Source organism: Procambarus clarkii, chromosome 60 (assembly GCF_040958095.1).
Source record: "Procambarus clarkii isolate CNS0578487 chromosome 60, FALCON_Pclarkii_2.0, whole genome shotgun sequence".
NCBI classification, from domain to species: Eukaryota; Metazoa; Arthropoda; class Malacostraca; order Decapoda; family Cambaridae; genus Procambarus; species Procambarus clarkii.
The window spans coordinates 16,285,139-16,298,884 of NC_091209.1; the positions used below are offsets into that span (position 1 = coordinate 16,285,139).

At 37.8% G+C, this 13,746-nt stretch overlaps 1 protein-coding gene across 16 annotated transcripts in view; it reads left to right on the forward strand.

The window, feature by feature from the left end:
• Window positions 1-13,425, forward strand: part of LOC123766774 (E3 SUMO-protein ligase RanBP2) — a 69,215-nt gene extending 55,790 nt beyond the window's left edge. For 11 of the 16 annotated variants that reach the window (XM_069307586.1, XM_069307587.1, XM_069307594.1 and 8 more), the window contains 9 exons: window positions 1,334-2,009; window positions 2,259-2,413; window positions 4,885-5,049; window positions 5,335-5,481; window positions 6,841-7,155; window positions 9,374-9,625; window positions 10,724-10,829; window positions 11,105-11,272; window positions 12,620-12,758. In XM_069307586.1, the coding sequence (XP_069163687.1) occupies window positions 1,334-2,009; window positions 2,259-2,413; window positions 4,885-5,049; window positions 5,335-5,481; window positions 6,841-7,155; window positions 9,374-9,625; window positions 10,724-10,829; window positions 11,105-11,272; window positions 12,620-12,624 (1,989 nt within the window). In that variant the 3' untranslated portion in view covers window positions 12,625-12,758. Of the gene's footprint in view, window positions 1-1,333; window positions 2,010-2,258; window positions 2,414-4,884; window positions 5,050-5,334; window positions 5,482-6,840; window positions 7,156-9,373; window positions 9,626-10,723; window positions 10,830-11,104; window positions 11,273-12,619 lie in introns of all 16 variants that reach the window. The other 5 variants (XM_045756134.2, XM_045756139.2, XM_045756140.2 and 2 more) reach the window with 3 other exon arrangements.
• Window positions 13,426-13,746: the final 321 nt, after the last annotated feature.

The window sequence follows — 13,746 nt, forward strand, 5'->3', positions numbered from 1 at the left end:
CATATAAGGTGTAATTTGCATGTAAATTGATTAATAAATGAAAGCTGTGAAGTACTTTGAAGTTGTAAATTACTTACCCGAGTAAAATAAGATCAAAGTTCGGCCACCTGTTGCTGAACTTGACACTTCGACAGATTTTGTTCATAATTGGCACCCTTGCAGATAGGCATCCATTGAGCAAGGTATGCAAGTTCCATGCACATCCCCTGATAACAAACGAAAAAAAAAAATAAAAAAAAAAAATAAAAAAATAAAAAATTATACATATATATATATCCTGCACATACATATTACAATTATTACAAAATACCAAATTATAACACTAAAAGATACTAACCTATTGAAATTGGTCCGAATTGTGGGTCCTCAAGGTGGCACTGCAACACCAGCCACAGCAGTAGATGGCACTGCAACACCAGCTACACCAGTAGATGTAGATGGCACTGCCACATCAGTAGATGTAGATGGCACTGCCACATCAGTAGATGTAGATGGCACTGTCGTGGCCGGTCCATACACATCGAGGGGCTGAGGAGTGTGTGTGAGGAGGGTCGAGGCGTGTGGCGGCGGCGTCAGGCCTCTCACAGCTGAGGCGGGGAGGCCGCCTACATCCTCACTTGATATAACTCTCTCTTGTGCTACAGCGGCTCTTTTTCCTGCCAAAGACGGCGACCGCGTGCCAAATTGGCTTCCTTTGTCTTCCGAGTCCTCCGTTTATAGGTCATTGTGCACTAGACTAAAGCGAGATTTCAGGAGCCAAAATGGAGCGCGCGTCGATACCTCCACTCTCAACAGGACACACCATGTGACTGTAGCTGGGTACCTCACTCACCTTCACTAGGAGACGGTTGCCAATTAGTGTATATTTGTTGTCATATATATATAGTTATTTCCGACGTTATTACGAAAAAATTGACGTTTAGAACGTACGACGCAATACTCTTGGCGCGCCACAGCCGCGGGGCACCGGATTCTGCACAATTACGCATGGAAATGTACCATAAATACTTTAATTTATATCATAACATTATCGTGTTTGTGCCAAAGTGTTGCCAGAACGTTGTAGTATTTTTATAAATTTTTCAAAAATATTCGATTTTTCCGAATTTTTGCGTTTGATATGCCCCCTTAATGCATGTAGCTAACAGATACCTTTACCCAAAGTTCTTCCTTTGAATTGCAGTCAAACCAAGATTGTTATAATTGTGCTGCTTTGAATGTTGCAGCCAAGTAGAGGTTACAAATCATATATTGTAAGCATTGTCTCGGTGTTTGCAATGATTTTAAATTAGTATTTATTTATATATATATATATTTTTTTTTTTTTTTACAGGAAAATAAGGAGGTTTTGCCAGAGCAAACTGGAATCAGCTCAGCCAAATCATTAAAACCACCAGTGTTTGGCAACAGTGCTACAGTATCTTTCTCTACATCTCTATTTGCAACATTGCCATCAAATACACAAAGTAAATTTGGAGGCAACAATGCTGGTAGTTCCCCCAGCATATTTGGAGGCAACAATGCCGGTAGTTCCCCCAGCATATTTGGAGGCAACAGTGCCGGTAGTTCCCCCAGCATATTTGGAAAGGCTGCGACTGGTGCTTCAAGTCTTTTTAGCAGCAGTTCTCCTAGTATGTTCAATAGTGGCAGTGCACAAAGCACTTCCACCACCATATTTGGAAGTGAGAACACAACTTTCACTAATGCTAACAATTCTGGAAATAACACCCCATCTAGTAATGCAGACCTCTTTGGTAAAAGTTGCAGTATCTTCCGTAATGCACCTAGTTCCACTGGACTTTTTGGTGCAAAACCTGCGGAATCTCCAGGGCTGCTTGGTACTTCATTTCCTAATGCCACGGTCACAACTCCGGTAGATACCAATACTATTACCATCATAAAGACAACATCAGGAGGGGGATTGTTTTCCTCACTCAATAGTACTTCACAGGTGTCATTTGGTGATCTTGCAGAGAAAGCTGCTTCCCATAACAGCTTTGGTCAAGCAAGTAAGTCTGAATTATGCTTTTGTCTAAATTTTAGTTTTGGTCATTACTATTGTAATCTGTTTAAACCTTGGAATAAATACTGTAGTAATAGAATTGTTTGAAAATGTGTAAAACTTTTGGCATGATTACTTTTTAAAAGATCATTCTTTGTTCCATTTCCTTAAATTTATACCGTTTTTTCAAAATCTTCCATTGACGTGCATTCTTCCCTATTCTTACACGCTTTTATTACCATAGTTGCTCTTCCAGGTCATGCTGCAACCGCTGTTTGGGCGACACGAGGTCAACCTGTGTTTAACAAATCGCCCAAGAAGATAGAGGACAAAGAGGAAGAGGGAGCCGAGGAAGGAGACTCGCACGATCCACACTTCGAGCCAGTTGTGCCAATGCCAGACCTTGTAGAGGTTAGTGTGTGTAATTTCCAGAGTATAATTACCAGTATGTAGTTACCGGACGAGGCTCTCGTAGTGTCCCATCTTCCCAACACTTGGCCTATAACTCTTTGAAACTACTGTACTAACAGTTTTGGCCTCTACCACCTCACTTAGTTTGTTTCAACTGTCTAGCACTGCTTACAAAAAGGAATTTTCCTATACCATACAGTATTTCTTCAGCAGCTTTGTTTAGCTTAAATTTGCAATCTCTTGAAGTTCCAGGTCTAGAATTCCTTATCAATTATGGCAATTGCAGTTATTATTTTGTATGTAGTGATCATATCACTTCTAACTTTTATCTTCTAGTTTTGGCATATTTAATGCCTCTAACCCCTCCACATCACTCTTGTCCTTCAGTTCTGGGAGCCATTTAGTTGCATGTCTTTGCATCTTTTCCATTTCGTTGATGTGCTTCTTGAATTACGGGCTCCATACAACCAACACATATTCCAACGTTAGTTTCACAATGGTCATGAACAATTTGTTCAGTATTTCACCAGCCATGTATTTAATAACAATTCTGAAATTGGAAAGCATTACATAGGCTCTACACACAATGTTCTGTGATCCTCAGATGAGTTTTCTATCTAGTACCACCCCCAAATATTTCTTTATCAGAATTGTTAAAGAATTTAAACATACAGTAATTTGTAAGTTGTGTGTGGTCTCGTCTCCTATTCCAGAGCATGGCATTTATTCACATTAAATTTAATTTAACAAGTGGTAATCCATATTTGTTTTGTCCATGTCTTGAAAGGCATGACAATTGTCTAAGTTTCTTATCTTCTCTGTTCATATAATTCTGTATTCCTTCTGGTAGGCCATTTATTTAGACACTGAACATTACTGGTGCAAAAACTGAACCCTGTCATGCTTGACATTTCTTCAGTCGGATGCATGTGTGTGTGTGTGTGTGTACACTTACCTAGTTGTGCTTAAGGGGTTGAGCTCTGGCTCTTTGGTCCTGCCTCGCAACTGTCGGTCAACTAATGTACAGGTTCCTTAGCCTACTGGGCTCTATCATATCTACACTTGAAGCTGTGTATGGAGTCAGCCTCCTCCATATCACTTCCTAATGCATTCCATTTGTCTACTACTCTGACACTGAAAAAATTCTTTCTAACATTTCTATGGCTCATTTGGGCACTCAATTTCCACCTGTGTCCCCTTGTGTTAAATAGTCTGTCTTTATCTACCCTATCAATTCCTCTGAGAATTTTGTACGTGGTGTTCATATCCCCTCTAACTCTTGTCTCCCAGTTACGTGAGGAGCGTATGTGTGTGCGCACGCAAGCACACGTGCACATACACCCATGTATGTGACAAAGCAATCACTACTATGGCCGTGAGGTCCTATAGGGCCTCGTGGCTAAGTGAATACCGCATAAGGGATAGTAGTCTTAATGGCCCAGGTTCGATTCCTAATGGAGGCGGAAACAAATGGGCAGAGTTTTTCACCCTGGTGCACCTATTCACCTAGCAGTAAATAAGTACCTGAGAGTTAAGCAGCTGGCCTAATGTCCATGGCCTAGTCCATGGCTATTCAATATTCTCCCAGCAAATATTAGAAATATTGTTGGTTTAAAAGTAGATCTGTTTAGGAGAAATTTGGGCTGCAATGGGCTGCTTCCTGGGATGTGTGTGCATGTGATATATATGTAGAAGACAGTTTAGAGGAAAAATAAAATTGGTTAGAAAGGCAGGGTCCAAGAGCTAATAGCTCGATTCTACCAATACAAATAGTAAATACACACGTACGCGTGTTTGTGCCAAGGTTGGTTTGTGTTACTTAGTTGAGGTTCTCGTCTATGATGCTGTACTTTTAAAGTAGGTTTTGTAGCTACCCTTAGTGCAAACACACTATTTTTCTTGTATATACTGAGGTGGTTTGGGCATGCAGAAGAAATGGATAAGAATGCTACTAGAGTATGAATTGGATTGAATTTGTGAGGTGTGGAAATACAGGAAGAGCAGTAAGGCAGCCATACAGGGAGTGAGAGAGACAGCCAGGGATGTTTGTTAACAATGAAAATAATATGGCAAGGATCCCCGATGGCACAGTGTTAATACACTTTCCTCGGGCCTCGCAGGCAACTCGATCTACATTAGTCTTGACCAAGGAAGATTGACTGGGCACCAATCCTTAACTGTTGTCATCGGTTCATGCAGCAGTAATTAGTTACATGGTTGTTAACCAATTGACAGGTTGTATTACAGGGCCAACTAGTGGGTACGGCTTAATGTGAACTATGGGCAAAGACGACTTTAAGCCTAGTAACAGGAGTCAGAAGTCGTCCATTCCTGTTAAAAAAAAAAAAAATTGTCGTGGGAGGGTAACCAGGTCTCGGATATACTGTCCATAAGGTGGTTAATGGAAGTGTAGAATTAGGATAGGAATTTTTATGTACATATTAAGTACGGTATATATCTTTGCTTACCAGATTAAGACGGGAGAAGAAGACTTGGAAGCGATATTTTCTAACCGCGGGAAGTTATACCGGTATGATGGAGCTACAAAACAATGGAAGGAGAGAGGTATTGGAGATTTCAAGATTCTCCATGATCCTGTAAATAATAAGTATCGTCTGCTTCAAAGAAGAGAACTGGTATGTTCCACATTTTTTGTTTATACAATTTCTAGATTTCATAGAATGTAACCTGCCTAGGCATAACAATTTCCTGTGAAAACTCTTTATTTCTCTTTTAATCTATATCATAATTGTAATAACTATACTTATACTATGAGGTGCAATTCAGATTTTGTATTAAGGTGGAAGGAGGTGTCATGCAGATGAACTAGGAAAGGCATTACAGTATTTAGAAGAATCTGCATTAGAAAGAAAATGAAGACAAGTAGAAATTAAATGACGTTTCCTTTTTATGGTTTACAGGTACACAAGACCTGCTGTAACCATTACCTTACACCCCAGCTAGAGTTTCGACCTCTACAAACCTCAGAAACTGCTTGGTGTTGGTACGCCACGGATTATTCGGAAGGTTTAAAAGGCAGCAGTGAACAACTAGCAATTAGGTTTAAGGTACGTGTGGATTGAAAACACTTCCATTGGTATTTTGAAGTAATCTGAAATTTTAGAGTAACGTTAACATGTACAGCTCAAGTTTTTGGTTACCTGTGCATTGGCCTTTGGTATTATAATTTTAAGATACGACAGCAGAAGGCAAACTGAATTGACTAAATTTTCTAGTCTGAAGTCATTTGATACGGTTCCTCACAAAAAACTAGAATACAAGATGGAGAGATTAACTAAGATAACTGGAAATAAACTGGATAAAGTATTCAGGAGCTGTGAATTGAAGGGTGATACTCAAGGGGAGAAGGGGTAATGTAGCAAATAAAGGCCCTCAAGGTGCAGCCCTTGGCAAGTTGCTGTTCCTAATCTATGCAAAGGAGTAAAAACTCAAGAGGTTAGAATGCTCTTGTAAGACCTTATCAAACGACAAGTGTGAGAAAATCACTCTGGAGTGAGCAGACACTAATTTCACTACTGTGCTTCTACTTTACAAATTGCTTGTCTTTTCCCACCTTGAGTTCTGCTCAATACTCACTTTCTCTTTCAAACCAAGAGGGATTTCTGAAATAGAGGGAATACAGAGATGATTTATAGCATGCATGGAAATGATAAAGCACTTAAACTATGACGATCATCTCAGATCTCAAAATGTACCCAAAAGAGGTACAACATTCACATATGGAAGATACTGAAGCAAAAGAAACGGTAGGAAATGCAGAATCGACCCGATGAAAATTTGAGGCGCCATAGGTATAATTGGAGAGCGCTATGGGACACCAGCAGTCCATGGCTATTCAATATTCTCCCAACAAATATTAGAAATATTGTTGGTGCAAAAGTAGATGTGTTTAAGTCCTGCAAGAAAAGTGCCAAACCAACCAGGTTGTAGAATACATGTAGGCCAATCCAAGCAGCAGTTGTTGGGCGAAGATATTAAAAGTCATGCTTGGCCTCAGGCTGGGCTTGCAAAGTACACCGTCTAGAACCCACTCCAGGTATACTCATGCGGTAGACTTAGATTTGTTAAGCATAATTTGATCCTATTCAAAACTATCTCCATTATGATTTAAGGGAGTTATGAAAATATTGATCTCTTATTACAAATGTTAAGAGACTTGCCCAACCAGTGTTTGGAGAAAAGGGCAGATTGGTGTTTGTTGACATAAAAGTTACAAAGATTTCATTGCATATATTGAAGTAACTTGCCATTATCTTATAAATTGTAAAAATTATGAAATTCTGATCCTTAAAAAAAAGGGGGGGATTACATCCTAATTGGTCATTTGTGTAACATTTCATTATTAAAGCTTTGGTCTTAGTATTCCATTACTTGGACCCTGTATTTCATTATTACTTTATTTGCAGACCATTGAAATGGCCAAAGAATTTAAGAGCAAAATAGAAGAATGCCAAGAAAAGTTAAGAAATTTAGAAGGCAAGGCATGTACGTCAACAAGCGCCTCTGCCTCTGTTGTCATCCCTCAGGCTATTGAGCCTACACAAGAGCATGAGGATGAAGTGGAAGATGAGGATGAGGAGGACGATGATGATGAAGATGAAGATGACGACGACGATGATTATGAAGATGACGACAATGATGAGGAGGAAGATGGGGAAGAAAATGTAATAATTTTTAATAAGAGATGCACTTTGGACAAAAAGGAAAATGATAACTGGATGGTAAGGATATATTTATGATTTCTGGCTGCTGCTCGTATTAACCTTCTAATTTGAATAACAAAAATATTACATTCTGGTATACAATATAGATTATGAAAATGTGCTTAAACTAGTTATTGCAAGGACCGTGGTGCAGTGAACTGGACAGAGCTAAGGATATAACTATTGCATAATTGATAAATTTGGATAACTGTTTTGTAATAAAAAATATTTAAAGATCGTGTGTATATGTAACAAGCAAGACTGATTGTGCGGTGAATGTCAGAATTCAATATAAAAACTTTTGGTAGGCTTTCAGACTATGTACAGCTTAAAATGCATGAGTAACTATGAATTAATAATTGCCTTATTTTACTAATACTGTCGAACATTATTTATGTTCGTGCTGCGTTTAATTTAGGACATTTGTTGAAATTGTGTGGAATAGATGTGTGTGTGTGTGTGTGTGTGTGTGCGCGCAACCCTCCATATACAACTCTGCTATAACAAAATTTGAACTATAAATTTGGCAACCAGGTTCAATAGATGTTAATTTGCATTGGTATTTATAAAATTATTTATGGAAAAAGGAATATCAGGAACAGCATTTATATACATAGCCTACAAATTACACACTTATGTTGTTTATGCATATCTCGGTTGAAAAAAAATAATGCCAGTGAAGATCTCATTTGCAGCTAGAGCTAACTAGAGTTTTTAATGACCTGCCATTTGCTAGGTGATGTCTGGTAGCTTCTTGTAGCTTAAGGTGGTATACATACATACACACACAAATACTACTGCCTATTAGCCATTGCTACATAATTTGCAGTTTATCTGTATCTACCTGCGGTGGGTAATAGGGGTGTGTCCTCTTGGCTTCTTGGCATAACATTGAAGTACCCCAACTTTAAAAGAGGATGCGAGGATGTTGAGAGACTTGTTTGCGATGCTTCAAAATGAAAGTGGCCCATGAAAGTGATGTACTGTACTGTTCCTTTTCTGTGTTGTGCCCTCTGGCTTAGACTGTTAGGGTAGGAGAGGAAACTTTCAATTAATGGTTTTCATTTGAAACCTAAGGAGAATTTCCTGCCCTCCTTACCTACCAGAGGACCCTTAACTTGTTTTTAAAAAAAAAATTAATTGGAAAATAATTTCCATTTTGAATTACGTCGATATTTAGCTATAGTGCATACGAGCGAAAAATGACATGATTTGTAAGAGGTTGGAATTTTGGTGGTTTTTGGTGTATTTCGATTGAATTTTGGTTGGAATTTTTAGTGGAGAGGTGGAATTTTGTTTTAAGGTTGGATTATGTGGTACCTTCTTGCAAAGCCATTAACATGCATAGCTTTTCAAAAGTCAGAGATTACAACTCTGCCACAGTTTACTAGCATATGGGAGGTATTGAATAATATACAATGTGTTTTTTCAAGGTAGTATTATATGTATGGTAGAAGAATTGCTTGAAATGAGTAAAACTCTCGAAAGGAAGGACTCGTCAGTTTTGTTTAGCCGTGAAGATCCTGTTTTGGTCTAGCTTACGTGTGATGATGGGTGTCGAGATTGTGCAAGAGGTGGTTAGGCAGACTGCATCTATTTGGACCTAAGAAGAAAGTTGTATGCAAAATTGTTCTGGAAATGGAAATAAGGAAAGGCTTCTGGTATGGACAGGACTGTGTTAACATGTAGGCAGTGAGAACTGATTGGGGGCAAAAATCTTCCTGGAGAATAACTGGTGTGGAGTAGTGCCAAACTTCTATACTAGTACTAGTTGTTTCTACATAATGTTCTAGTTCAAGTTCCACAGTTCTAGTTGGTTCCGTTGGTATTACAATTAGGTGGGTTATTGGTATAATACAAATAAGAGGGTCTGAACTGCAAGTTTAATATAATTTGCTTAATTGAAAATGGAATACTGTACTTTTGCTCAATTATCATTAAATCACCTCCCAGTTCTCTCTTCTTGGTTTATATTATTAAAATATTGATTAAACATTGGCAATACTTTATTTCCCTTATTTCTACCTTGTTCCCCAATTTAATGTAATATAGTTCTTGGTACATGATAGTTATTAGTATTGATAAATCTCCAAAGTTCAGATACAGTACTAATGTGGATAGACAAAATCCTGTTTTAAGTTTCTCTTGACTTGTGTAAGAAGTTTATTTCTGGATTAGAAAAGTCACTAAAGGTATGAGTGTACAAGTGGATGGATATGCAATCTCTCTCATACAGAGACTAGGCATGGGAGAATTGCGCGTCAAGTACGATGACGACGTCTATGGCGCTTGTATCACCATGACTTCAGACAAGGGCGAGACTTTGGCTGAACATTTCATCGCCATACAGACTACAATGCACAAAGAGGGTAATGCAGCCACTTGGACAGTGTTGAACTTAAAACCCGAACCATCTGTTACCACCACGTTTAGGGCTGTTTTCTCATCCTCGCAAGCTTTGGAAGAATTTGCAACAGCTTTCTGTGAGGTCAGTTTTCACAATCAGTTTACATTCATTGACATGATGCATGTCTTGTTGTTTTTGTGTTTCTCTCTCTCTCCATTGGTATGTTGTCTGTTGAACTTCTCTTCTACTTGGGTAGAATTGCCAGTTTTCAGCCACTCTAGGCAAAACAATATGTAACTAAAATATGGCATGAAACTGAAAATAAATATTAAAATAACTTAATGTTATGGATGACTAGCTCCTTGATTTCTGTAAACCTTAGTGTTGCATGGAATTAAGGCCAGACCTAGTGTGTGTGTTTGAGCAACGTTAAATGCACTAGGTTACTACTTGGCAGTCATTCTTCGACCCTAGTGATTTATGTGGCATGTTTGAGGTTAAAGTAGAAGATCTTTAAAGGTATTTTGTTGTGGTAATCCAGTATCACTGGGTGTTCTGATAAGGAATTATAGTCCATAGTACAGTGGTTGATGACTCCAGTACCAGGGGACAATATTGCAGCATGGTTTAAAGATATTACATAGGAAGATTAATATATGATATACATGTTTAGATTTGTGAAACTCCTTTCAAAGGAGTTGACCTTTCTGACCACTAGGTGGTAGATGACTTTGGCCATTTTGAAACTAAAGCTACCAACATATTTGTTTTAATACCATGTCCCAATAGATACTGCATCCATAGATACCTTGATTGTAATATTGTATAGGCATCTCCTCTTTTCATTACTACTAGAAGCTTTTCTTAAATTTTAAGCTTACATTGAGATCATAGTCTGTTCCATAAAGTAACATCCTACTGTATGCTTAGATAGGATTATGTACAGTCGGGTAAGAGACATGCTGCACCAGTACAACAAGAATCATCACTCCAGGGTCATGTGTGCTCGGTCCAGCCATGAATGGCCATCAAAGGTCAAATTAGTTTCAAACCCCTTTCCAAGCTGCCTGGCCACTCCATTGACCACTTCCAGATTCAGCGCTAAGACATGTTGTCATTCAGAAAGTTCAGTAGTTGTTGAATTTTGAGTGTACTCGAAAATATCAACTCACATCCATGATTGTGCAAGTTTCAGGAGTTGCACAGCCCTAAATGTTAATTATAATTTAATTTTTTCAGGGTAAAGAATATGCGGAAAATGCTGGAATTAGGGAACGGCACAGTGAAACTTGTGTGGAAGTTGCCCCCGATATAAACTATTACAGTGATGGTGCAGATGAACAAGGTAAATATACATTTAGGAATAAGTGTTAAGGTAGCTTTAAGTGAATTTAGGAAGACTAATGCTTGCTGCAAAAGTTTTAACATAAACATGACTAGTTTTTCCTTCCATTAACCCCTTTTTCCTTAATATTATCTACATATTCTGTATCCCTGTGTATCTAGTCCATACATGCTCTAATTATTGCAAATGAAATTCATAATATAGATTAATAGTGTTAATGGATGGAGACAACCTTTCTCTGATGAAGCTTCTTGAATAGCTTCTCGTTGTTTTAGGGGTGGCAAAGGAGCAGCAGCTGTCTCTGTCAGTTAAAGGTCAGATGGGGACGAAATCCCTTCCATTGAACATGGGATATTTGACCTCTTGTGATCCCAATTTAACTCGAGACATTGCCACTGCCCTTCAGGAGTACTTTCCAGCACCGAACTCTGGATGTGATGAAGGTGTGTTGGTAAATAGCTACACAGATTTTCTACCATTTCTATGCAACTTGTGAAGTGGCAGTGCCGGTCCTTTTTTTTTTATATAATTTAATATCCTTGGTTGTCTTGTTTTCATCCATCACTGCATTTCCTGACATTACCTTGGGTGCTTCATCATTTTGACGAGAAACTTGTAACACATGCCTATGTTTGTAAAGCAAAGCGTGTTACAAACTAAGTTTTACTGCCATCTGGTGGCCGGTTGTAGAAACAATTTTGTCAAAGGTAGGAGAATTAAGGGACTGTCATACTACAATGAGGGTTGTTACTACAACCTTAACACACACTCCCTAATGATAGATGTGCTGTATTACTGCATGCTTTCCTTTTTGCTGAAAGGTGTATTATATTTCTACACACTCTCTGATGCTAGGAATATTTTTTCCACCACAACGGCATTTTATGGCATCTCAATTCAGCATGGGGTATCTGTTAAATTGTACACTTTAAACTTCCAGCATTATAATCTTCAGTGTAAATTTTCAGTCCCTGCTTTTATTGGTCTGTATGAGGGAAGAGTTTCCATAAGACCTTATGCATCTTAGATGTTACTAGTGCCTTTAAAGGACTTTAAAGGTATTTGGACTCGAACCCAAATACCAGAGTAATAAAAATAATAACCATAAAGAAATCACTAACGTTAATGTATATCAATAAGAAAATCAACTCGAGCTGTGAGTGACTTGAACCCACAATAAAGGGATCCCACCCACTGACATTACCACTGCACCAACACAACTTTGTAAAAGTTATACAGCCTGAGATTCTTCTGAATGGACAGGAAGTCTGGAGACCCCTACTGAAGCCAGTCAAAGTTTTACATATAACCACCAGATGATTTTCTCATTGATATATATCACGTTAGTGTGAGTTTTTTGTTTCTGAAATTGTAGCATACAGTGAATGAACTACATTGCCTATACCAGAGTGCTTGGGAGTTGTATGTAAAACTTGGACTGGCTTCAGGCTCCAAACTTCCTGTTGATTCAATAGAATCCCAGGTTGTGTAATGTATATGAAGTTGGGGCGGTACAGTGGTAACATCAGCCGCTGCGAGTCTCTTAGTCGCTGGTTCGAGTCACCTTGCAGCTCTAGTTGATTTTCTCGATGATAATAATAATAATAATAAACAAACAAGTGCAGCTGTTCATATGTAACTCAAGTAACTTTGTATATACTGTACTGTATCTCAATACAGAAGTAAGTTATATTTTGCAGGGTTCACATTGTTGAGTGCAGTAGGTGGCATTAATATACTGCACACTGATTAGGGAAAGCTTTTAATGGTTATACATCTTCTTTTTACAGAATAACCTCGAGTCTATCTAGTACGAGATAAGGAGGAAAAGGAAGATGATATTTTTGAAGCCCAGAAAAGTTACTGAATATTGAGTACTTCCCTGTAATCTGTGTTATCTTTGAATTATTATATAAATGTGTATATATATATATATTTTGTTTTTCCTAAGAAACATTTTAAGCACAAATGTGGCTACTTTAGTGTTGCAGTGGCAGATTCAAGCTAAGTTAATGCTTAAATAAATGGTAATATTACTTGTCAAATAAGGATTGAACATTTTGAGGCTTGAACTTGGCAATACCTTCGGTCATTATTGTAAAGCTGTGATTGATAAGTGATTTTGATTTCCTGGCTTTGTGATTGTTAATTTTATCAGCATCACCTTGTATGGTATGGCAAATCCTTCCATTAATATCTAGAATGATACTTTAATCTTTAAGAATTTGATGTTAAGAGGAAAGTGTTGTGTATCCTGAATATTAAACCCGTACCCAAGTATATGACAAATGTATGCTTTTTTATTTCATAGAAATGGGCTATGTGAAGCCATGATGGATTAACAGGCTCATGTTATTTTTTTTATCTCTTTTTAAGTTTAGCTATAGTGAAACCTTTTTCCTTGCGTTTCTGTCTTAATATGTTGGTACAAATGTGACACGTGTGATGGCTCTGAAGGTCAGGTAATGCTCTGTGTTCATAATATGATTGTTTCCTCTGAATGGTTTTGGACACTGTAGCTAGTACCTGTGTTTCAGAGTTTCATATTGTTGCAAACAGAAACTTTTCTGAATAATAAACCTATCCCACCTTAAAATTTTGTTTATTTAAACTTTTAATATATTTGTGTATCGAGTTAGAAATTCCGACAAAGAACTTTTGTACAGGAAGTGAGTAAATGTATGTTGATGGGGTTTGATAATAATATAAAAAGTATGCCAGGCTTGTAATTTTCCCAGGTTCATATATTGAATATACTGTATATAGTAGGCCAAGATGAGAGTTGTGAAGAATGTGAAATTATTATATATTAAGAATATTCTTATGCACATGTGATGAGACAAGTGCTTCCTGCTAGTTACTACTGTACCATTAGGCGGTTAATAACATTTAAAAGCATTTTACTCTAGACATAATT